We start from the raw sequence: 23667 nt of genomic DNA, 5'->3' as shown, positions 1-23667 counted from the left end.
CCAATGGGGTTACGTTCCAGAAGGGATTATGGCTGCCTCTGCTGTGTCGTCTAGTTCACCAGGGAAGTGTGAGATAGCTGGTAGTGAGGGGCCTCCCCAGCTCCCATGTAGTTGGTGAGGCTGGTCTCACTCCTGCGTGCCCCACTCAGCCCTTGCCCCAGGCTGTAAGCTTCCCCACTAAGAAAGTAAGCACAAATTTCAGGCCTTACCCCTCCATGTCTGCCCACATCGTTGGTGGCAGCTCCTGCACTCATATCTGCAGCAGTTTCCATTCACCCACTGGATTCTGCTCAAGAAAATTCATGCCTAGTAAAAATCATTACAAATTTCAGTTGGAAGCTTCTTTCACCCTGTTTAAGCCCTCCCTAATTCTGCTGTCTGCCTTCCCTGAGGGCTCCTGTGAGATGTAGTCAGGGATGGCTTTCCTGGGCTCGAGCTGGAGACTGGGAGTGCCTACAAGGCTCTTCCCACTGCTGCTTCTACTTATGTATTTCGTGTGGCTCCCTAAATCTGTTTCAGCTCTAGGTAGGGTTAAATCCTTCTTCTGTGATCTGGATTTTCAGATTCTGCAGTGGGGATGTGTGTTCAGAGGTAGGTTTTCCCTCTTTCACACATTGAGAACTCACAATTTTTTGCCTGTCTTGCAGAATTTGCAGTGGTGTGCTGCTTCTTTCAAAGGATTTGTAAATTCTTTTGGCTTGCCTGGCATGTTCCTGTGGTGGTCCTTGGAGCAAAAGTCCATGGTGAGTCTCCACACTATTCTGTCTGTCCAAGTGGGAGCTGCATGTTAGCCCTGTCTCCTATCCACCATCTTTCTCCAGATCTACTTGTTTTTTTTTTTAGTGACTAATAAATACCTTTGTGGTGATAAAAAAAAAATGAGATTTATAAATGGATGATGTGTTTATCTTCACTTATCTGAGTTAACAGATCAGACAAAGATTTGCAAAGCTATTATCATTGATGTATTACATTTTTGGTTATTACTTTTTCTGACACTTTTTGTTTTTTTGAGATGAGTCTTTTTCTGTCACTCAGGCTGGAGTGCAGTGGCACGATCTTGGCTTACCATAACCTCTGCCTCCCAGGCTCAAGTGATCTTCCCACCTCAGCCTCCTGAGTAGCTTGGACTATAGCTGTGTGCCACCAAGCCTGGCTTTTTTTTGTTTTTTTGGAGACAGGATTTTGCCATGTTTTCCAGGCTGGTCTCAAACTCCTGGGCTCAAGTGATCTGCCCACTTCAGCCTCCCCAAGTGCTGGGATTATAGGCATGAGCCACCGTGGATGGCCTCTGACACTTGTTTTTAACTGACCTTTTCCTTTTGGTTGTGCCTTTGAATCCTGTTCTTTCTCTCCCCTTAACACTTACAGGCTCCATCTGGTGGTCAATGGTCCTCTCTGTCCTGTGGCTGTTTTGAGATGTTACTCCAATTAATTTTTTCTAATCTTTGGATTCTTCTCTTTAACTAGCTGTGCTGGTTTCACAGTCCTTGGGGACAAGTTACAAAAGGCTCTTTATAACCCACATTTACATGACTTCCTAGTGTCACTGTAAAGCCCCCACTGCCGAGCCTCGCCCAGGTGTCTATGTACTTTCAGGCCCTGCACACCCCCCGACACACTCTCCACCCTCTAATTCAGCATGTGTTCTTGTTCTCTCCAGCAGGGATACTGGAAAGTTCCTCTCCTTTCCACTTCCTCTCCAAAGCCCTCCCAACTTCAAATGCTGCAATAGGTGTTGCTACTCTGTACTGCCCGAGCACCCTATCCCCACCTCTTCATTGCACTGTACTGTGATTCTCTACTCATACTTCCAAATCCAGCACTGCCCAGTAAGCTTCAAGGGGATCATGTCTTATTCACCCCTGTAACCACAGGGTCTGCCACAGAGATAGCAGGTGCTCAGTAAGTATCTGTGGCATGAATAATAGTGAAAGAACAAATGAATGAAACAGGGAGAGTGGAAAGGGGAGAGGTATTATTTGTTTTTAATTACAGCTTTATTCAGACGTAATTTACCCTTGCAAAGTATATAACTCAGTGGTTTTCATTATCATTTATTTTTGGATCATCCAATTTTAAAGATTACCTTAATTATTGAATCGAAAATTTACAAAAACTTGGTTTATTCTGAAAGACTTTATTAAAAGCGTTTCTATTATAAGAACACAAAATATTTTAAGCCAGTAACAACATTTAAATTAAAAAGATATAAACATGTCAAAGGAATGAAACCTAGATGTTTTATTATGTGTGAATTATGAGCGCTTAGCTGGGCTTGTGTATAACGTATAAACCTTCACCTGTTGCATGTCATTCAGTCTCTGCAGCAACATTCCTTGTGTCCATTGGGTGTTTCTATGTGTGACTGTGAATATCTGTATGTAAATGGCTTGTCTCTTGGGTGCATTTGTGGGGGTGGGTATCCACTGCTATTATCATTGCTTTCTTTTTCAGAAAGTGTTTCCAATCTTTGCTTCATTTTACTCAACAGAAATGAGGAGTTTGGTTTATATTTCATCTTTTCTCTTTCAGATACAGCTGGTCATGCCACAGATAGTAAAGAAGAATAAACTGTGAAAAATAAAGGATGTATTTAGAATGACACATTCTGCTGAAAATCAAACTGACAGACACTTACTAGGGCAGGCCCTGAGTTAAGGTGGATACAAAGGAACCCAAGGCATGCCTCTTCCAGCACCAGACTTCTGAACAGGCTGGGAGAGTGAGGCATAAACACATGAAATTTTAATATCAGACAGACATAGATAAGTATAAAACATGAGATAATAAAAAACAGGGTAATGGCTTTCAAGTGATTCAAGATATGTGACCTTATTTTCCTAACCATAAATTATAATTGACTGTCAGACAAGAAGATGCACTTATGAAAAGTAGAAACAAAAGATCTGACCCTGGGGCAATGTCAGAAGTTCTTGGGCACGTGACTGCTGTAGGTGTTAAGCTGAGCACTAGGAGGTCAACGGAAAAAGTAAGCACTGCAAACTGGAGTTTTTGGAAAGTCTTCACTTATTCCACGGAGAGGCAAAACTGACTGTATCTTGTTAGGTGGAGACAAGGGCCCTGCAGGACCTAAGGAGAGCATAAGGCAAGTTTGGAGAAGAGAGGACCTGTGGTGGATGTGGAACTCAAGTAGGAACATGCCTGGGGAGAAGAATTAGGATGATGACATTATGGCGGGCCACACTAATGCTCAGAGAAAACTAAAGACATTCTTCAGAAAGACACAAGAAACTCCTATGTCAGCAATCAGAAATTAAGGAAAAATTCAGAAGGCCCCCAGGAATGGTGCTCCATGAAGACTTACATGGCAGCAGTATGGGTTGCAGGCTGGTTTGGAGGTGTTAGAACCCTTAGGCAGGAGAGAGTGAGGTGTGGGTGAAAAGAGATGAGGAGCATTTCAAGAGAAACACTATCAGAAAAGGACTCTGCTTCAACAGGAGAGTGCAGGTGACACCGAATTCCATATCAGACCAGTGGACACTTGAGGTAATGGCAGGACTGTCCTGGGAGGAGGCAGGGGACCTGGCAGAGAGGGGAAGCTGGAGGTATGAGGCCTGGAAGGAAAGTGCACAGTTATGTGCACAGTGATGGAAAGGAAGAGAGCTGAGAACAGAATCCTGGCACAGGCAAAGAAGTCAGTGAAGAAAGATCTAACAGGGAAGGGACTGGGTGGCCTGTTTCAGGAGGAGCCAAGAGCCAGAGGTTTCTGGAGCAGAAATAAGGGAGGAGGAGGACTCAGAAAACAAGCGGGAAGTGTCTTCCTTGTGTATTTTTTCGTTTTTGAGACAGGATCTGTTCTGTCACCCAGGCTGGAGTGCAGTGGCACAATCACAGCTCACTGCAGCCTTAACTTCATGGGCTCAAGCAATCATCCTACCTCAGCTTCCTAAGTAGCTGGGAGTACAGGTGTATGCCACCATGCCCAGCTATTTTTTTTTTTTTCCTGTAAAGATGGGGTCTCACTATGTTGCCCAGGCTGGTCTTGATCTCCTGGGCTAAAGCCATCTTCCTGACTTGGCCTCCCAAAGTGCTGGGATTACAGACATGAGCCACTGTGCCCTGCTCTCCTTGTGAATTTTAGGAGCATAGGTTCAAGAGACTCTGGGTGAAAGTATGTTTTACAAAGAGGAAAGGTAGTGAAGAAACGGGAAGCAGGCTTACATCAACTGTTCCGGAATGAAGAGCTGTGCATGTACATAGGCAGAGGGGAGAGAGCTGCTATACAGGATTGAGGATCAATGAAGCAGCGATATGTCTGAAGACCCAAAAAGGAGGATTAGCTGGGCATGAAGAAAGATTGAGGCAACAGGAGTGGAGGATGGCGTGTTAGGAGAGGCAGAGAAGCTCTACAGCCGCTACTTGCAAGGAGGATGTAACAGAGCGAGGAGGGAGAGACCAAAGCGCGGCCTCAACTCTCCCTGACGGGGGTCTGCGTCCCTCTGCTCCAGTGTTTTCCTCACTCTCTGGCCCAGCCTTCCGGGATCCTGCCTAAGGTCCTGCTTCCTAACACAGAGGCTGCCATCCAGTCTGGCTGTGACTGGAGGGAGGGGAACACCCACAGGTCAGAAACAGCCCCAGAGAGGAAGCTGAGCACAACATGAGATAGGAAGGAGAGAAGGAGGAAAGAACAAGGAAGACCGAAGAGGAACTGACGTGAAGAGGGAAGCTTAAGGAACTTGCGAAGGTCTCAATTCTCAGCAAAGTCAGAGCAGACAAAGGGGATGACCAGAACAAAACAATCGAGGTATGGCCCTCCGATGGGAGGGTCACTGGAGGTGACTATGAAGGCACAGGAGCAGCATGACATCTTCTGAAGTTCTGTGCACTGGCAGAGGTGGCTGCTCAGGAAACACTGCAAGGCTCTCTAGGAGACAGGTGGCAAGACTCACCCAAACAGCTTTAGCAAAGCGTGTATGATGGAAGGCAAAAGGCTGATGGATGTCAAGGTACTAACAGAGAAGAGCACAACACAGCCTATAGGTTCCAGGTGTGGTTAAAAAAGAGGCAAGGCAGGTCAGAAGTAGAGGAAAGTGAGAGGTCAAGAGACTAGAGGTGAGAAAGGCAGCAAAAAGCTGGCATGGGGGAAGGGAGGGTGGAGAATGGTTGGGAAGGGTAGGAGACAGTTTTAGAGTCTGCAATCCTAGTAGAATGGGTGGGAGTGGAGGTGTTAGAAAAATTGTGAGGATAGGACCCTAGAAGCAACAAAAACATGGGTATTGATGTCCCAGCGGGTGACAAAAGGAACTAAAGTGAAGACGCCTGGGGGCCATGTAGTAAAGTCCTCGAGGAAGATGAGGGTGACCTAGAGGCAGTTAGACGCAAGAGAATGGGTTATGTAAGGGCACCGACTTCTTTTACAATGACATCTAATTTGAGAAGGCTACATGTCTGAATGCATGAACACTACATGCTTTCAGTACCTCTTCAGAAGTCCTGAGATTTATAGATGGCACAATCACTTCCAACATCCCATTCCATACTCTGGAAGAAGTAGACCATGATGCTTTCCAGCAGTAAGCCACTCAACACGGCCAAGAAGGAGAGCTTACGGTTGATGTTTAGGGTCACTGGAAAAGAGAAGGCAGCCAGTAAGTTCAGAATTAATGAAAACATATTGACATGGAAATTTTGGGCTAGTATGAATTGTTTTGTAAAGCTGTTTTTAGAAAAATCAATGTTTGTTCTTATTAATCTATGCTGTTACCTTCTCCCACTTTTCCATCTACACGTTTTTAGAGAACCAAAGCCTCTGCTTACAACAAAACACTGAGCCCCTCCTCCTCAAATCAAGCGGCAGATTCCCATGAATATCAAAGGAGAAAACAAAAAATTCTAAGGCTATAAGAGAATAACGACAACAAAAACAAAATGATACTTCCAGTGTCACAGTTTGCAAGATGACAAGCATTCTGATAAAAAGTATCAGGTAATAAGTTCATTTAAAATAGGACTTCGACCAGGCACAGTGGCTCATGCCTATTCCTAGCACTTTGGGAGGCCAAGGTGGGCAGACTGCTCGAGCCCAGGAGTTCAAGACCAGGCTGGCAACATGTCGAAACCCTGTCTCTACAAAAATTTAGCAGGGTGTGGTGGCATATACCTGTGGCCAGCTTTTCAGGAGGCTGAGGTGGGAGGATCACTTGAGCTTAGGAAGTAGAGGCTGTAGTGAGCTGTGATCATATCACTGCACTCTAGCCTGGGTGACAGAGTGACACCCTATCTCAAAAAGATAAATAAAATAAAAATAAATAAAATAGCACTGTGTACAATATAGGGGAAAAATGAAGACACACAGGGCTGCTCTTCCTGGTATAGTAGAAATTGTCCTGGATTGAGAGGCAGATACTCAGCATTCTCTCCTGACTTGATTACTGCCCAGCCATGTAACTTTGGACAAGTCACTTAACCCTCAGAGCCCCAGGAGCTCATTCATAAAATCAAATAATGGCTGTTCTACTAACTTCACAGGACAGAGAAGATGCATGTGAGAGCATTTTGAAAACTATAAAGTACTATGTGGGTAAATGTAACAAACACTGAGTACATGCTATGTACAAGGTGCTATAGAAGTGTTAGGTATTATTACTATGCGATGAGGAATTCCAGTGTTCAACAGGTTATATAAAAACTGCACTCCAGAAACAAGGCTTTAAGCTTTTTATGGGTTGAAAGCTGAGAAGGCAGAATAAACACATAAACATACCTCTAATTGCCTGAAAATTTGATGTAAGAACAAATACTTTAATGAGTTTGAGGCACAGAGGTGTGTAGTCATGTTCCCAAATGACAGCTGGAATCAGCAAGAGTTTTCCGTAGCTAGATAATAATAATGCTTTCAGCAGCAAAATGAAGTTGGGCTTGTTTTTCGCCGTCATGGGCCGTTCTACCCACAGGAAGGTAAAAATGCCAATAAAATAGGCAGTTTGTTCTAAAGAAGAAATGGAAAATAAAAGTATGAATGTCCCCATCCAAAATATATCCCCCTAAAAACAAATAAACCACAATTCTAAAATACAGCTTATTAGCTGACTTCACAAGAAATACTTTCTCAAGATCACAATCTCTTTTTCTTCTTCTGTTTGTTTGTTTTTTTAAATAAACCCCTGGCTTTTGTATCAGATCCTGCTGGTATAATTTCAGAAACATTATCCACTGAAGAAAAAGTAACTCCATTAGAATTGTAATCATCAACTTTCTGAAGTTCCTTGAAGGAAGTAAGATTCTGCTTAAACATGTTCAGTGTAGATCTCCAAAGAATAAAAAACAGGCAAATGGAGGCTTTTCAGTCTGAAAGATGGGACCTATCCTAAGAATGGGATAACACAGGAGGACATTTTTCTTTGTGCATTCTTCCACTATTTAAGTGCCTATTATTCACGTGATTTTTTAATATTGTTAACTGAGACTTCCTTTACTCATTTTAACAACATTTTAAAATGCAATTCCTTAAACTTCCAGAAAGTATTCATAGGACAAAGTCCAGATTAGCAGCAGCAATAGTTCCACTGTGTCCTACGGTCGGAACACAGCACAATCTGTTCAGTTTCTATTAACTAGGAATTTAACATCTCTTTTAACTGTGCTGTAATTTTTATTAGGATTGTTAGTCATCTGACATTTAAAATAGGACTTACCCAACTGTATCCATTCTGAGTGGCCAGTCCCTCATTTTATTTCTTCCCATATAAGCTATGTTATTAGCAGTTTAGGTTTCTGCAGAATCAGGTTTCTCTGGACACATGTATTATATTACAGCAGAAACAACTATCTTCTTTTTTAAACTTAATAAAGCCAAACTAAAGAGGTTCCAAATGTAGGTGATTAGGATCAATAAAAATAATTTAGGGGCCGGGCACGGTGGCTCATGCCTGTAATCCCAGCACTTTGGGAGGCCGAGGCGGGCGGATCACGAGGTCAGGAGATCGAGACCATCCTGGCTAACATGGTGAAACCCTGTCTCTCCTAAAAATACAAAAACACAATTAGCCGGGCATGGTGGCAGGCGCCTGTAGTCCCAGCTACTCAGGAGGCTGAGGCAGGAGAATGGCGTGAACCCAGGAGGCGGAGCTTGTAGTGAGCCGAGATCGCGCCATTGCACTCCAGCCTGGGCGACAGAGCAAGATTCTGTCTCAAAAAAAAAAAAAAAAAAATTAGGATGGTTAATGTCCATGAAATATGATGTATTCTTCAAGGGAGACATGCTATCTCCCTTCAAAATAACTAAAAGGCTTGTCAGCTACAAGAATCTACTCAGGTAGATTGTAAAGCTTGGATTTTGGATAAAAATAATAATAAATAATTCCTTGAATGAATAAATAGTGAATGAATAGCGAATAACAAGAACCATCTAACAATGGTGGGTTGACTCCTGTCACTGGAGACACTCAAAACTACAACATCTCTCAGGAGTCTAGACAGAAAGATTTCTTGCACCAGACAGACTAGACCAGATAACCTCAACATCTTTTAAATTTAGGATTTACGAGATGTATGGAACTACACCAGCCCTCAGGCTCTCATTGATCAGGTCAGTTCAGAAGGAGCTGCTACCTACCTATAGGATACTCCAGTGTGGAAAACACTGAAGGGGGTCGGGAGACTTTCCTCAGTCTCAGCGCTGACAGTGACCCACTGTGAGACTTCAGGAAAATCTATGCATCTATGTTTCTGCAGCTATAGATGGGAGAACCCCTAACTTACCTACCTCTGAGGATGATTGTGAAAATTAAATAATTCCTGTAAGAGCAGTTTTTAAATTATAAAATGCTTTATTTATGTAACATACTCTTTTATTTTTTTGAGACAGAGTCTGTCTTTGTCATCCAGGCAAGAGTGCAGTGGCATGAACTTGACTCACTGCAGTTTTGACCTCCTGGGCTCAAGCGATCCTCCTGTCTCTGCCCCTCAAGTAGCTGGGACTACAGGCACATGCCACCATGCCCAGCTAATTTTTGTATTTTCTGTAGAGACAGAGTATTGCCATGTTGCCCAGGCTGGTTTCCAACTTCTGAGCTCAAGTAATCTACCTGTCTTGGCCTCCCAAAGTGCTGGGATTACAGGCGTGAGGTACCACGCCTGGCCAAGATATTCTTTTGGACTATACAGTCTAATTAGGGATTAGACTAAGACACATAAAAAAGTTAAGTAATAGTAGAAAGAAACTTCTGATTAAGCATCAAAATATCTACTACAGAGTAGTTGCTATAGGAATTCGAACCCATTTAAAAACAAGCCTGGTTTTTAATAGTATATACAAAATACGGACATATAACAGTTTATCTTTAGAAATTTTAAGAAGGGCCAGGAGCAGTGGCTGATGCCTGCAGTCTCAGCACTTTGGGAGGCCCATATGGGAGGACTGTTTGAGCCCAGGAGTTCAAGACTAACCTGGGCAACAGAGTAAGATACTGTCTTTACATAAATGTTTTTTTTTTTTTAATTAGCCAGGCACAGTAGCATGTACCTGTAGTCCCAGCTACTCAGGAGACGCAGGCAGGGGAATCCCTTGAGCCCAGGAGCTCCAGGCTGCAGTGAGCTGTGACTGTGCCACTGCACTCTAGCCTCGGTGACAGAGCAAGACCTTGACTCTTAAAAAAATTAAAAAAAAATTTTAAGAGGCTTTGCTTTAAAGTTTAAAATCATATTAGGTTCTAGTTCTTGGGCTAGATGATGTGCTCAAGGATGTTTTTAGTAGTATTATGTTTCACAAGATAAAAAGGTTAACATATTCTTTTGTATATTTCAAATATTTTAAATTGTTGCAAAGTCCAAATTGTATACAAAATTATCGATAGACTGGACATCATGGTGGTTAAGCTGTCATTAGCCTTAGTAATTTAATAATAATGGAGGCAGAGATTTTTCTATGTATTTTCCATGGATATATCTCTAGTACCTAAAGTAGTAACTGGCACCTAATAAGTATTTAAAAATATTTCTTAAGGGAATGAATAATAATGAATAGTGAATGAATAATCAAGTGTAACTGATGGTGACTTGCTCAAGTTAGAGTGCGTGCATGAATGTATGCAATCATTCATTCAATCAGCTAAGCAAATCTTTATTAAGCACCTGGGCCAGGCACCTAAGTGCTTGAGCTACAACCGTGACTAACACAAAGAGCCCTGACCTCATTCAGTTGATATGTTAGTGGGGAAAGGCACTAACAAAAGATAATAACTTCTGTGATATGTTAAATGTTAAGTACCATAAGAAAAACAAAGTAGAGCCGGAACAGGAGATCAGGAGTGTCAGGGGAGGTGGTAGTGTTGATCGGGGTACACTTCACTGAGAAAGTGTCATTTTAGCCAACTCTTGAGGGGTATGCAGGAGTCAGATACCTGGGCATCAGGGGTATAGGCATTCCAGGCACAGGAAGAGCCACTTCAAAGGCCTTAAGATGGAAGCTCATCCAGTGTTTCTGAAGCAAGTTAACTAGATGGGGAGGGTCAGAGTAGACATGGGAGACGACAGCTGTGGATAAAATGAGAGACGTAGTGGGAGGGGCAGATTCCAGTACAAGGCGAGCTGTAAAGACTTCAGCTTGCACTCTGAGTGAAACGGGGAGCTACTGTGTTCTGGCACAACAGTGACATGATCTGATTTGGTTGAAAAGGACTACTCTGTGTTGCGTGCGAATACACAGTTGGAGAACTGGGCTAGCCAACAAGGAGGCTACTGTAGTCATGTAGGTGAAGGATGAGGGTGGCCTGCACCAGGGTGGCAGCCCTGGAGGGAATGGAGAGTAGTAGTATAATAGTAGAAGTGTGGCTGGGCGCAGTGGCTCATGCCTGTAATCCAAGCACTTTGGGAGGCAGAGGCGGGCGGATCACAAGGTCAGAAGTTTGAGACCAGCCTGACCAACATGGTGAAGCCCTGTCTCTACTAAAAATACAAAAATTAGCTAGGCATGGTGGCGCGTGCCTGTAATCCCAGCTACTCTGGAGGAGTACTAAGGCAGGAGAACTGCTTGAACCCAGGAGGCAGAGGTTGCAGTGAGTCAAGACTGCACCACTGCACTCCAGCCTGGGCGACAGAGTGAGACTCCGTCTCAAAAAAAAAGTAGAAGTACTTTGAAGGTGGAGCCAATGGGATTTCCTGATGACCTGACTATGGGGTATCAAAGAAAGAGGCATCAGGGATGACTGCAGGGCTTTCTGGTTAATGCAACTAAAAGAATGGAGTTACAATTGAGAAGGGGAAGGCTGTGGTAGAGGCAGAGAGATGAGGAGCTTAATTATGGGTATGGTGATTTATTAGATATCCAGTGGTGTTGAGAAGGCAGATGGATGCAGAGTCTGGAGGTCTGGAGAAAGGTCTAGATTAGAGATGGACATTTGAGAGTTCTCAGCAGACAGGTTACATGACCAAGACAGTGAGGGCAGATAGAGAAAAAAAGAGGACAAAAGAAGACACACAGCCCAGAAGTGTGATATTGGAGTGCATTGGAGACTTAGTATTACTAAAGTTAAGATTTCATTATAATCAAGGAGTTGAGAAGCAGAGAAGCATGGAACTAGCAATAAAATAGTCACAGAAATTAGCTCAACACAATTCTGACAATAGGAAAACAATAACTTATGAAGTGAAATTCTGAAAAGCACTTCCTGAACTTAAGGAATTTTGAGGAGTTGCCAAATTCCCTGCATGCACTCAGATAAGTAACAAGTAACAAAAAATACCAAACCCTATTAAATACACTGCATTAGTATAATGCAATTAGTACAACACATTGGGTAATGTCTGGCAATTATCTCTATTAATAAAGATAGGACCTAGCTAACTTTCAGATTGGATAATCAAAACTTAAACATTAAGAATTTTATTGGCCAGGCACAGTGGCTCACACCTGTAATCCCAGCACTTTGGGAGGCTGAGGTGGGAGGACTGCTTGAGCCCAGGAGTTCAAGACCAGCCTGGGCAACACGGAGAGAACCCCCCGTGATCTCAACAAAAAATACAAAAATTAGCTGGAGGTGGTTCATGGTGTGGTGGTGCATACCTGTGGTTCCAGCTACCTGGGGGCCGAGGCAGGAGGATTGTTTGAGCCCAGGAGTTCAGGGCTGCAGTGAGCTGTGACTGTGCCACTGCACTCCAGCCTAGGCAACAGAGTGAGACCCTGTCTTAAAAAATATATAATAATAAAAATAAAAGAATTTTATCAACAATATTGTGCTTCAAAATATTTTATGAAACTTTCTAATCTGATAAGCATAACTATTTCCATACCATATATGTGGTAACAAATTTTTAAAAAGCAGGTGATTCAAACACACTCACCTCATAGGTTAGTAGTGGTAAAGCTGAAAATTTTATCTCAAGTCCCGTATTAACTAGCTCTTCTCACCAACGATTAAGACTACATGTCTTAGTTTTAACCAGATTAGTTAAGTAAGAATAGTTAACTAAGAATGGAAAGTGTGGCATCTCCTTACCTAAAGCAGCAATCGCAAACATTCTATAGAAATCCCATTCCTTAGCATATCTGATCAAGTCGTCAGGGGCAGTATTCTGGTTGGAATCTTGAAGCTGCCACCACCTCAGGTATGCTTCACAAAGCAAACAAAATATGCAGAGTTTTCCATGGATCTGACAGTCAGAGACATTGCCATTCAATTAGGTAAGGAAACAGTTGCACTAATATCAACAGGTACAGAGTATTTGTGGCATCCCACCTAGTCACTTTTCAAATTCAGAACTGCCCAATTAAGTGGCTAATTGTAGTCATTTTGTAATCAGTGAGTTTTAATCAGCAATGTCCATCAGAAGCACATGGGGAGATTTTTTTCAAAATTTAAATGTCTGAGCCCCGGTCCTGATTCAGAATCTTCATAGTACAACATAGACATCTATATTTTGAAACAGTTCTGGGGGGATTCTAATGTGTACCCCTAGTTAAGAATCACTGCTTTAAATAATAGTTCACCTTTCATTATACATTTTTGACTTCTGTCCTGTACACAGAATCAAGCAAAAAACTTATGTGATTCATATATATGTGGGAACAGCAGTAAGAGAATAGATTTAATCTGAAGATTCCATGATATTGAATAATAAACTATTAGTCTGAACATCAATTTTTAAAAAATATCTCCGGCTGGATGAGTATGACTCAATATATTAAAAGAGAACAATTAAAACCTGGAAGTTCTTAACAGTCTGAAATTTTGGCTAAAATAAAAAATACTAGGCAACAAAAATGGGCTTTTTTCTATGTATTCCTCCTTCGGGTTGAACTTTCTCCATCAATATAAAGTGAGGAAGAGGCTGGGCACAGTGGCTCATGCCTGTAATCCCAATACTCTGGGAAGCTGAGGCGGAGGATCACTTGAGGTCAGGAGTTCCAGACTAGCCTGGTCAATATGGCGAAACCTCACCTCTACTAAAAATACAAAAATTAGGCCGGGCGCGGTGGCTCACGCTTGTAATCCCAGCACTTTGGGAGGCCGAGGCGGGCGGATCACGAGGTCAGGAGATTGAGACCACGGTGAAACCCCGTCTCTACCAAAAATACAAAAAATTAGCCGGGCGTGGTGGCGGGCGCCTGTAGTCCCAGCTACTCGGAGAGGCTGAGGCAGGAGAATGGCGTGAACCCGGGAGGCGGAGGTTGCAGTGAGCCGAGATCGCGCCACTGCACTCCAGCCTGGGCGACAGAGCAAGACTCCGTCTCAAAAAAAAAAAAAAAAAAAAAAAAAAATACAAAAATTAGCTGGGCGTGGTGATGCGTGCCTGTAATCCCAGCTCCTTGGGAGGCTGAGGCAGGAGAATCACTTGAACCTAGGAGGTAGAGGCTGCAGTGAGCCGAGATCACGCCACTGCACTCCAGCCTGGGTGATGGAGCAAGATTCTGTCTCAAAATAAATAAATAAATAAAATAACAGGACACCCAGTTAAATTTGAGTTTCACATACACCATGAATAAATTTTTATTGTATAAGTATGTTCCATGCAATATTTGGGACATTCTTATACTAAAAAATTAATTCATGGTATATATGAAACTCAAATTTAATTGACCGTCCTGTATGTTATCTGTCAACTCTACCCAAACTATTAAAGAGTTCACAATTCAATAAACTAAAAGTTTATTTTGAAAAATTCAACTTTATAAATCAGGACTTTGATTAAACTGAATGTTATTTACCTTATACATTCCTTTAATAGCAAAGTATAAAATGCAATACATTATGTTTTTAAAAAACATTTTTCTTTTAATGTTTGCTTACCTCATTTAGGTATAATTCTCTCCCTACCTGGATATGTCTAATCATATTCTGTTAAAAACCAGTGATGATTGTTTCAATTTACTAGCAGGTAATTCAGATTATGGCTTGTCAGGTTCCTGCCAGTGACCACATTCTTAAACACTCACTAAGCATTGTGCACCTTTTAAAATCAACATCTATTATTTCTAGAAACTTCCAGATATGTTGCAATAAAAGACCCACTCTCACATTAGAATTTCTTTTCCTCTTTTATAATATTCTTTACTTCTGTTTAAAATTCTTATTATTCTTTTAAAATGCAACAGCATCAAATAAAATTTAAAAATAAAATTATCACAACTTACATTTATTTGAGTATTGAAAAGAATATGTCTGTAGGCCTGAGCTTTACACAATATAGCATTAATCAAGATGATAACAGGATCATACTCGATATATTTGTCTACAGGTTTCTGGCAGGATTTCTGAAATAATGCAAGATAATATTAGAACAAGCAAATGTATACTTTCTGAAATCCTCAAGGATTTCAAAACAGCAGAGTCTATTTTGGACACATATAGCAATATGGCCATATTAGCAATTATTTATATACACTTCCATTCAGATACAAAATGTTCATCTATATAAGAAAGGGTTTCACAAAGGACTAAATATAATCTTCTAGGCTAGGAATATTAATATTTTAACTTCATATTCAAGAAGCTAAAAATATATCTAATTTAAAGACTGAGTTTAGGCAGGAAAGTATTCCAGAAGATTTTACTTTCAATCTATAGAGACTCTATGTCCAATTCCACTTTCAATTTGTAGGAATTATTATAAAATACATTTATAAGGAACTTTCATTGATAAATTGTTGCCTCTTGGCTAGATGCCCCTGACTTTATGGTTCTTGGTACATGATTTGGAGAAAAGTACTCAGCAAAGTTACCTTGTCCCCAGAACTACTGAGAGCTGCAAGTAGGTAAAGAATGGGGCATGATCCCAATGATGCTGAGGTGGCCGATAACAGGGGAAGCCTGGGTTTTTCTCCAGTAACACCAAGGATATGGAAAGAATATGGTCTTTCTGTGCTAGAGTAGAGACAATGGAGAGTGCTGGGCTGTGTAAGGAACTAGGCTGTGCAGCCTAGCTCTAGGTTCCCAAATCAAGGCTCCCTTGGCTCTTAGCAATTCACATTAAATGGCTTTATTCCCCCATGAAGGGTCACCAATTTAGAGTTCAGAATCTCTAGACACATGTGATTACAATGTTACCAAATTCCAACATCATTAGAATATAAAAAATGCAGATATACACAAACAAGCTCATTAGAAATGTGACCTCTAAAGCAGTACTATTCACAAAGTTGCATCAATGCTACTATTCACTTTATAAAACTACAGCAGTCCTCCCGTAGCCACAGTTTTGCTTTCTGCAGTTTGTAACCCAAGGTCAACAGCATTCTAAAAATATTACATGGAAAAATCCAGAAATAAGCATAAGTTTTAAATTGCCAGCTGTCCTGCTCCACTGTCCGGGATGTGAATCATCCCTTTGTCTAGTGTGTCCACGTTGCAGATGCTCCCCACCTGTTAGTCATCTAGTCGCTGTCCAGGTTAACAGATTTGAGGATCGCAGTATTGCAGTGCTTGTGGTTCAAGTCACCCTTCTTTGACTTAATAATAGCCCCAAAGTCTGAGAGTAGTGATGCTGGCAATTTTACAGCCAAAGAGAAGCTGTAAAATGCTTTAAGTGAAAAGGTGAAAGTTCTTGACTAATAAGGAAAAAACCAATCTTATGCTGAGGTTAAGATCTATGGTAAGAATGAATCTTCTACCTGTGCAACTGTAAAGAAAAAAAATTGTGCTAGTTTTGCTGTAGCATTTCAAATTGCAAAAATTAAGGCCACAGTATGTGAGAAGTGCTAAGATAGAAATGGCAGGGACAGGTGCCATGGTTCGCATCTGTAATACCAGCACTTTTGGGAGTCCGAGGTGAGAGGATCGCTTGAAACCAGAAGTTCGAGCCCATCCTGGGCAACAAAGCAAGACCCTGTCTCGGTCTCTCTCTCAAAAAAAAAAAAAAAAGATGGGAAAAGTATTACATTTGTGGGTGGAAGGCATGAACAGAAACGTGTTCCAACTGATGGTAACTGGGTTCCATACTACCTGTGGTTTCAGGCACTCACCGTGGGTCCTGGAACGTATCCCCCAAAGAGAATGGGGACTACTGGAATGGCTACAATTCAAACACATAACATTTGGAAACTTTGAGAAGATAAAATAGAAGAGTTGCGAGTGTAAAAACATTCTAGGCTGGCCTTTTAATTACATTAAAGTGCTGGAAGAAAAATGAAGTGCACTGAAGAATACTGACCCTGCAATTCAAATGTAATAAAACATTGGATGTGTTCCCAATTTAAATAGCTTCTCCACTTCATTTGTGTCATTACAAGAATAGGTATGTTTTCCAGTTACCGAGTGATCCAATGAAGGGAGATGTGCTGTTACCTCAAACTTAAATGTGCTTAATCAGGGCCAGGCGCAGTGGCTCATGCCTGTAATTCCAGCACTTTGGGAGTCCGAGGCAGGTGGATCATGAGGTCAGGAAATCGAGACCATCCTGGCTAACATGGTGAAACCCCATCTCTACTAAAAAAAAATACAGAAAAATTAGGAGGGTGTGGTGGCGGGTGCCTGTAGTCCCAGCTACTCGGGAGGCTGAGGCAGGAGAATGGGGCGTGAACCCGGGAGGCAGAGCTTGCAGTGAGCTGAGTTTGCGCCACTGCACTCCAGCCTGGGCAACAGAGCGAGATTCTGTCTCAAAAAAAAAAAAAAATCTGCTTAATCAAACTGAGGCATAAGGAGTTAATATTTTTGCAGTTCTTTACCTGAGCAGGGAGTAAGCCAGAATCTAAACAGAAGCCCCAGAATCAGAAATTCCATGTCCATGACAAAGAGCTGTTTGATAGGTTTCCCTTGGCTACTCACGTGGAGCACATCTCCTTCCTTTCTACATGCAAGATTGGGACACCAGAGAGGCTGCTTCATGTTAAAATGGAAACCCTAAGAAGTCAGGGGTCCTCTCTCTGTCCTTTAAATATTCTCTAAAACCCGTTTTTGGACAGCATCACAAGTCTAAGGCTGGGGATCTGGACAATACTTGGAAGGAGGTAGGCAGAAACCAGCATCAGGAGACATAGCAGCTGTTACTCCTTTTGCATTCATTTGTTTGACAAATGTCTTTGGAGTGGCTATTACATGTATAAAAATCGCTCTCTTTTCTTGGCCATTTTATGGACCAGGAACTTCCAAGGTGCTAGATATTCACCTCTAGCCACAATTTCTATCCTCAAGGACCTAATAGTTTAGAAGCAAAAGACAAACATGCCTCTATGATATGGTCTGACAGTCATCAGACTATGTAACATCCAACGGCTACAATGGGATAAGCACAGGGTGATACGAAATCAAACAGAGGAGGCAGCTTCTGGTAGTATGTGATATGCTATGTGCTTTGCCCATTTCCCTTCTTAGCATTCGGCATGTTTTATAAACGCTGAGAAGTCATTAGTTTGCTGGTTCCCTCTCAGTTTACACCTCACTTTCCTTGTTCTCCCTCTATTATTTGCTTTTCCCTTAAGTGCTGCTTGCAACTTCCTTTCCCTCTGTCTTCACCTTGAGTGTAAAGAGGAAAGCTACACACACACACACACACACACACACACACACACACACACACACACGAAACAAACAAATGTAGACATCCCAAAACAGACCACTGGGAGTTGTATTTATTCAACTTAGTATATATGTTTCATTTCTTTTCTTTTCTTTCCTTTTTGAGACAAGGTCTCACTCTGTTGCCTAGGCCTGGAGTGCAGTGGCGGGATCTTGTCTCACTACAGCCTCTGCCTCCCAGGCTCAAGCGATCCTCCCCCCTCAGCCTCCTGAGTAGTTGGGGCTACAGGCGTGTGCCACCATGCCCAGCTGATTTTTGTAGTTTAGTATAGATGGGTGGGGGGCAGGGGGTGGTCTCACCATGTTGCCCAGGCTGGTCTTGAACTACTGACCTCAAGTGATCTGCGATTTAGCCTCCCACAGTGCTGGGATTATAGGTGTGAATCATCACGCCTGCCCAGATTTAGCAACTATGTTTCTTATGTTTCTTATTTTGGCAAAATTGTTTCATTTACTACTTTACAGGCAAGCATCCTGAAAAGAGAAAAATCTTCCTCTAAAGAATCCCTGCAACACAAGGACCAAGCATACTCTGGGAATTCAGGCTGCTTCTGCCACCTGTCTAAACATGGATATGACTTCCTCTGTCCTGCTGTGTTCTCCGATGCCTAATGAATCAGATCTCTTTTAGAATATAAATCGGCCAAACCAATTTTTTTCTTAAATATTCCTGCTGTTTCCTTCCTGCCATCTCTAGGAGCATTCCTTTCCCTTCTTTAAGTCTTTAAGCTCCTCAAGGGTAGGGCTGTGTCTTATTTATCTTTGCATCTAGGATCCCAAGGGTGGGAGCTGAATGCTGTAGTGCTGAAGGAAATGGAAACTTAGGAGACTCTTACAGGAGTTTTGTTTTGTTAACATAATAATGAATTTATTAAATATCTGTGCACTTAAAATAAGCCAAGCCCTATAGCAAATAAAAAGTACTGTATCTTTTTTTTTTTTTTTTTTGAGACAGAGTCTCACTCTGTTCTCCAGGCTGGAGTGCAGTGGTGCAATCTCAGCTTCACTGCAACCTCTGCCTCCTGGGTTCAAGTGATTCTCCTGCCTCAGCCTCCCGAGTAGCTGGGATTACAAGTGTGTGCCACCATGCCCAGCTAATTTTTGTATTTTTAGAGAGATAGGGTTTCACCGTGTTGGTCAGGCTGGCCTTGAACTCCTGACCTCGTGATCCGCCTGCCTTGGCCTCCCAAAGTGCTGGGATTACAGGCGTGAGCCACCATGCTCGGCCGAAAGTACTGTATCTTTAAGCGTACTTATAATAAATTGTGAAGAGCTGAAGCAGCAGGATTGGCTAAAAGCAAGGGACACATGATATATTAGAGGAAAGTCAGAGAAACACAGAAAGGCAAGCTGGGAGGAATGGCAGTGAAAAAACAAGCAGAGCAAAAGGAAAAGAGATTGGGATGAAAAATACAGGTGGGCGATCAGGCTGAGGACCTTGCTGACTCCAAGTTTGGTAGGGAAGAGACCAAAGTATATGTGAGTAACCACTTAGAAACTCTGGAGATTATGTCACAACACATGGTCTAATGTCTAAAAACTTCTTACTTTTTGTATCTCAGAGGTTGAGGAGCCTTTAAAATAATTCATCGCTTCATGGTTTAACTTTTTAGTCTGGCATCAACAAAATGATTTTCCCGGCCGGGCGCGGTGGCTCACGCTTGTAATCCCAGCACTTTGGGAGGCCGAGGCGGGCAGATCACGAGGTCAGGAGATCGAGACCATGGTGAAACCCCATCTCTACTAAAAATACAAAAAAAATTAGCCGGGCGTGGTGGCGGGCGCCTGTAGTCCCAGCTACTCGGAGAGGCTGAGGCAGGAGAATGGCGTGAACCCGGGAGGCGGAGCTTGCAGTGAGCTGAGATTGCGCCACTGCACTCCGGCCTGGGTGACAGAGCGAGACTCCGTCTCAAGAAAAAAAAAAAAAAGATTTTCCCTGAGTTGTGCTATTATGGCCTAAAGTTTAGTATGCATTAGCATGATAGTGACAAGGCCATTAGACACTCCGTCTCATTATGGAATGACTGTGGACAATAACGAATCCATAAAGTACTGTGCCACCATTCAATATTCCAAATATAACTCCAAAGTCCATCTCTTGGGAGAAAGAGTATGATGTTAGGGAACAAAGGGGAGGGGGGAAGTGAATGTTGACCTAAACAGCTATCCCATAATTATTTTGCCTTTCCATAAACAAAATAAACACCTGTTGTTTAGCAAAGGGATTTTGTTAGCTTAATGCCAACAAAAAGAGATTTTTTGTATTATTAAAGACTACTAACTAAAATGCATATACAAATACTAGCTTTTCTTCAGACCACATTCAGTTATGTGGTTATCATCTTCCAAATGGACCATTTAATTGGACCAGTCCAAAAGTTACTAAGTTTAGACCACATACAAGATCTTGTTCTCTTCCTCCTACCTGGATGGCCAAGCATATGCTAATCTAAAAACCTGGAAGTGATACATTTATTCAACAGATATTTACTGAGTGGCTACTAAATGTCAGTTGCTGTTCTGGGTGATACAGCTACATTAATGAATAAAACAGACGGAATGTCTGTCCTTGTGTAGCTTACTTTCCAGTAGGAGAAGACACACAACACTAAGTCAATTATATACAAGATTACAAGAAGATAGGTGCTATAGAGAAAGGTAAAACTGGGAAGCATATCATACTTTTCAATCGGGTAGTCAGAGTAGACTCTCTGAGATGTTTGAAGGAGGTAAGGGCATTAGTCACACAGATACCTGATAGAAGAGTGCTCCAGGCATTGTGCAAAGGCCTTGAGGAAGGAACCTGCCTGGTTTGAGAAACACCAGGAGGCCAGCGGGACTGCTGTAAAATAAAGAAGGGAAAGAGTAGCAGGAGACTCCATAAGGCCTTATAAGCCAGTTCAGGGATTCGGGCCTTAACTCTGAGATGGAGAATCATCAGAAAGTTTTGGTCAAAGAGATGATATGATCTAAATTACATTTTTAAAGGATCAATCCCTGGCTACTGTGTGGAGAGAAGACTGAAAAGGTGCAAGGATGATGTAGGGAGACCAGATAGGAGTTACAACAATAGTTCAGCTAGACATGATGGTGGCTTGGATGAGGATTGTAGCAGCAGGAGTAGTGAGAAGTAGTGGATTCTGAACATAATTTGAAGACAGAACAGGATTTGCTGAATAACTGAATATGGGATGTGAGAGGAAGAGTAGAAATAGGGATGACACCAAGGTTTCTTGGTCTTAGGAGTTAAAATGGTGAAGTTGCCACTAACTGTGATGGGTATATTTGAGCTGTCTATTGAAATCCAAGTGGAGAAGTCAAGTAGGTAGTTGGACATTTAAGTCTGGAGTTCAGGGAAGAGGTTCAGGGTAGAAATATAAATTTGGAAATTGTCAAAATTTTGACGGTATTTAAAGCCATGAGACAGAATGAGTTCTTCAAGGGAAAGCATGCAGACAGAAGGAGGCACGATGACTACGCCTTGGAATACACCATGATTAAGAGGTAAGGGAGGTGAAGCAAAAGCAGAAAGGAGATTGAGGGCTAATAGCCAGTGAAGTAAGAAGACAATAAGAAGAGCACTGAGTCCTGGGAAGTGCACACAGCATTTCAAGGAGGAGGAAGTAATGAGGTAAAATGCTGCTGATCATTAACTGAGAATCGACTACTGGATTTAGCAAAGTGGAAGTGGTGATCTTAACAAGAACAGTTTCTAAAGAAATGTGGGTGGGAACGTGACTAAAGCAGGTTCAAGAGAAACTAGGTAAGGAAATAGTACAAACATATCTTAGAAGGTCTGCTTTCTAATTAAGAAGAAAAAGAGCAGAAGCTAAAGGGGGAAGTGACAGCAAGTGTATTTTGTTGGTGGTGTTGGTTTTTTTTTTTTTTTTTTGATGGAAGAAGTAACAGTATGCATGCTGGTGGGAATGATCCAGCAGAAGGCAGAAGAAGACAGTACAGTAAAGAAATAACAAATCCTAATGTTGGGTTTATGTTGTTGCAAACCTGGTGGAAATTCTCTTCTGTTTTCGCAGTGGCTCATGCCTGTAACCCCAGCACTTTGGGAGGCCGAGGTGGGTGGATAATTTGAGGTCACGAGTTTGAGACCAGCCTGGTCAACATGGTGAAATCTGGTCTCTACTAAAAATACAAAAATTAGCCCGGTGTGGTGGTGCGGGCCTGTAAGCTACTCGGGAGGCTGAGGCAGGAGAGTCGCTTGAACTCGGGAGGCAGAGGTTGTAGTGAGCTGAGATTGCCCCACCGCACTCCAGCCTGGGTGACAGAGGGAAACTCTATCTCAAAAACAAACAAACAAACAAACAAACAAAAAAACCGAAATAAGATTGCCAGAAATCATGAAAGGCCTACATGAGGTTAATGGTCACAAATTTGTTTTCCCCCAGCAACGTACTGTGCATGGGTACAGGGACAAGACCAGGCAATATGTTGGATTTAACAAGGGTTGACATTTTGACAAAGGACGGAAAGCACTTGAGAGAGGAACAAGAAATTGAGGGTGTATGCACCAGAACGTTATGTGGCTGACAGATTATACAGGTATACACTCAGTTTGTCAATTCTCTTGTATATTACTACAGACCATAATTTACCAAAGAGATTAGAAAATCACAAGATCTGAAATGGGACAACAATGTATTGTCTATTCTGTGACAGGTTCTTTGCTAATTAATACCCCTAAAGAACCTCCAACTTTGTAGACTCTTTAAACATAAGATTATTCTCTCTGCCGTAAAATAAAGAAGGGAAAGCGTAGCAGGAGACTCCATAGGGCCTTATAAGCCAGTTCAGGGATTCCGGCCTTAACTCTGAGATGGAAAATCATCAGAAAGTTCAAGGTATTCTAAGAACACCTTGAAATGAGAATTTTTACTTCCTCATTTTTGGGTTTTGTACCGCCAACGTCTAGCATAGTGCTTCGTACACAGTAGACATCCAATAACGACAATTGATGAAACCTTTAAAAAGCATCGTAGGTGAATTCAACATGGGTTGTGGAGGGTAAGGATGGTACCATCTCTCTGTCAAAGGGAGAAGAGCTAGAAGTAAGTAGCTTCGGCATGAACCAAAATGTCAACCTAACTGATCTTTAAATTTATCTGCAAAATGCCCACATCTACCTCTGTCTGTCGGTCTGGTCCGTTCGCCGGCTTAGGTCGTATCACCCAAATATGCCCCAGTATGAGAAAAGCGCTGTTGGGTAGCTGAGTTCTCTATCAGTACAGATATTCAGCAAAGACCCCGGGCGGGAATGTCAACTACCCAACTAAAGACTGTATCAGAGGACCCTGCTCCTCGCGGTCCCCAAATCCCGCCGCGCCATTTTCTTCTCAAGGACACCCCACACCTGACAACTCACACAGATGGTTATCTTCAGCACACCGTGGTTATAGTCTCGATACAACTCTTTAGCCTCCTGGTTGCATTCGATGCACCTGTACTGGCAGGAGGCCGAGGCAGCAGTAGGAGTCGCTGCCACCTCATCCACGTTCCCCTTCCCCTGCTGCAGCCCGCTCCGCCCGCCGTTGCCCATTTCCACTCAACTGCAGTCCAGAACTTCCGATTCTGTGGCGGGTAAGACGTCAGACGCCAGACCGGAAGACTTGCGCCGCGCGGGGCTTATTGGGATTCGTAGTCCCAGCACCGGCAAGGCGGCCCGGGGCTGGCCGAGCTGGGA

General features: G+C 42.5%; 1 protein-coding gene across 1 annotated transcript; it reads right to left on the bottom strand.

Annotated features, from left to right (window-relative positions):
- Positions 1-2120: 2120 nt before the first annotated feature.
- Positions 2121-23535, bottom strand: ARV1 (ARV1 homolog, fatty acid homeostasis modulator). The gene is made up of 6 exons (XM_032137366.2): positions 23350-23535; positions 14594-14713; positions 12459-12612; positions 6728-6952; positions 5445-5591; positions 2121-2574 (listed from the first exon to the last, which is right to left on the bottom strand). Exons 1-5 carry the CDS (start codon positions 23521-23523, stop codon positions 5449-5451), a joined length of 816 nt encoding a protein of 271 aa, XP_031993257.1. The 5' UTR covers positions 23524-23535; the 3' UTR covers positions 2121-2574; positions 5445-5448.
- Positions 23536-23667: the final 132 nt, after the last annotated feature.

This window comes from Hylobates moloch, unplaced genomic scaffold (genome assembly GCF_009828535.3).
Source record: "Hylobates moloch isolate HMO894 unplaced genomic scaffold, HMol_V3 SCAFFOLD_18, whole genome shotgun sequence".
Lineage (NCBI taxonomy): Eukaryota > Metazoa > Chordata > Mammalia > Primates > Hylobatidae > Hylobates > Hylobates moloch.
Note: the sequence above shows the minus strand (reverse complement) of the source record. Positions and strands in the feature narration are given on the sequence as shown.

Coding starts and splice junctions, on each gene's coding strand:
- ARV1 (XM_032137366.2), bottom strand. CDS start 23,523: ATGGGCAACGGCGGGCGGAGCGGGCTGCAGCAGGGGAAGGGGAACGTG. Junction 6,953..12,458: donor GTTTGCGATTGCTGCTTTAG/GTAAGGAGATGC, acceptor TTTCTTCTTTAG/AACAAACTGCCTATTTTATT. Junction 5,592..6,727: donor AAATTTTCAGGCAATTAGAG/GTATGTTTATGT, acceptor TCTCTTTTCCAG/TGACCCTAAACATCAACCGT.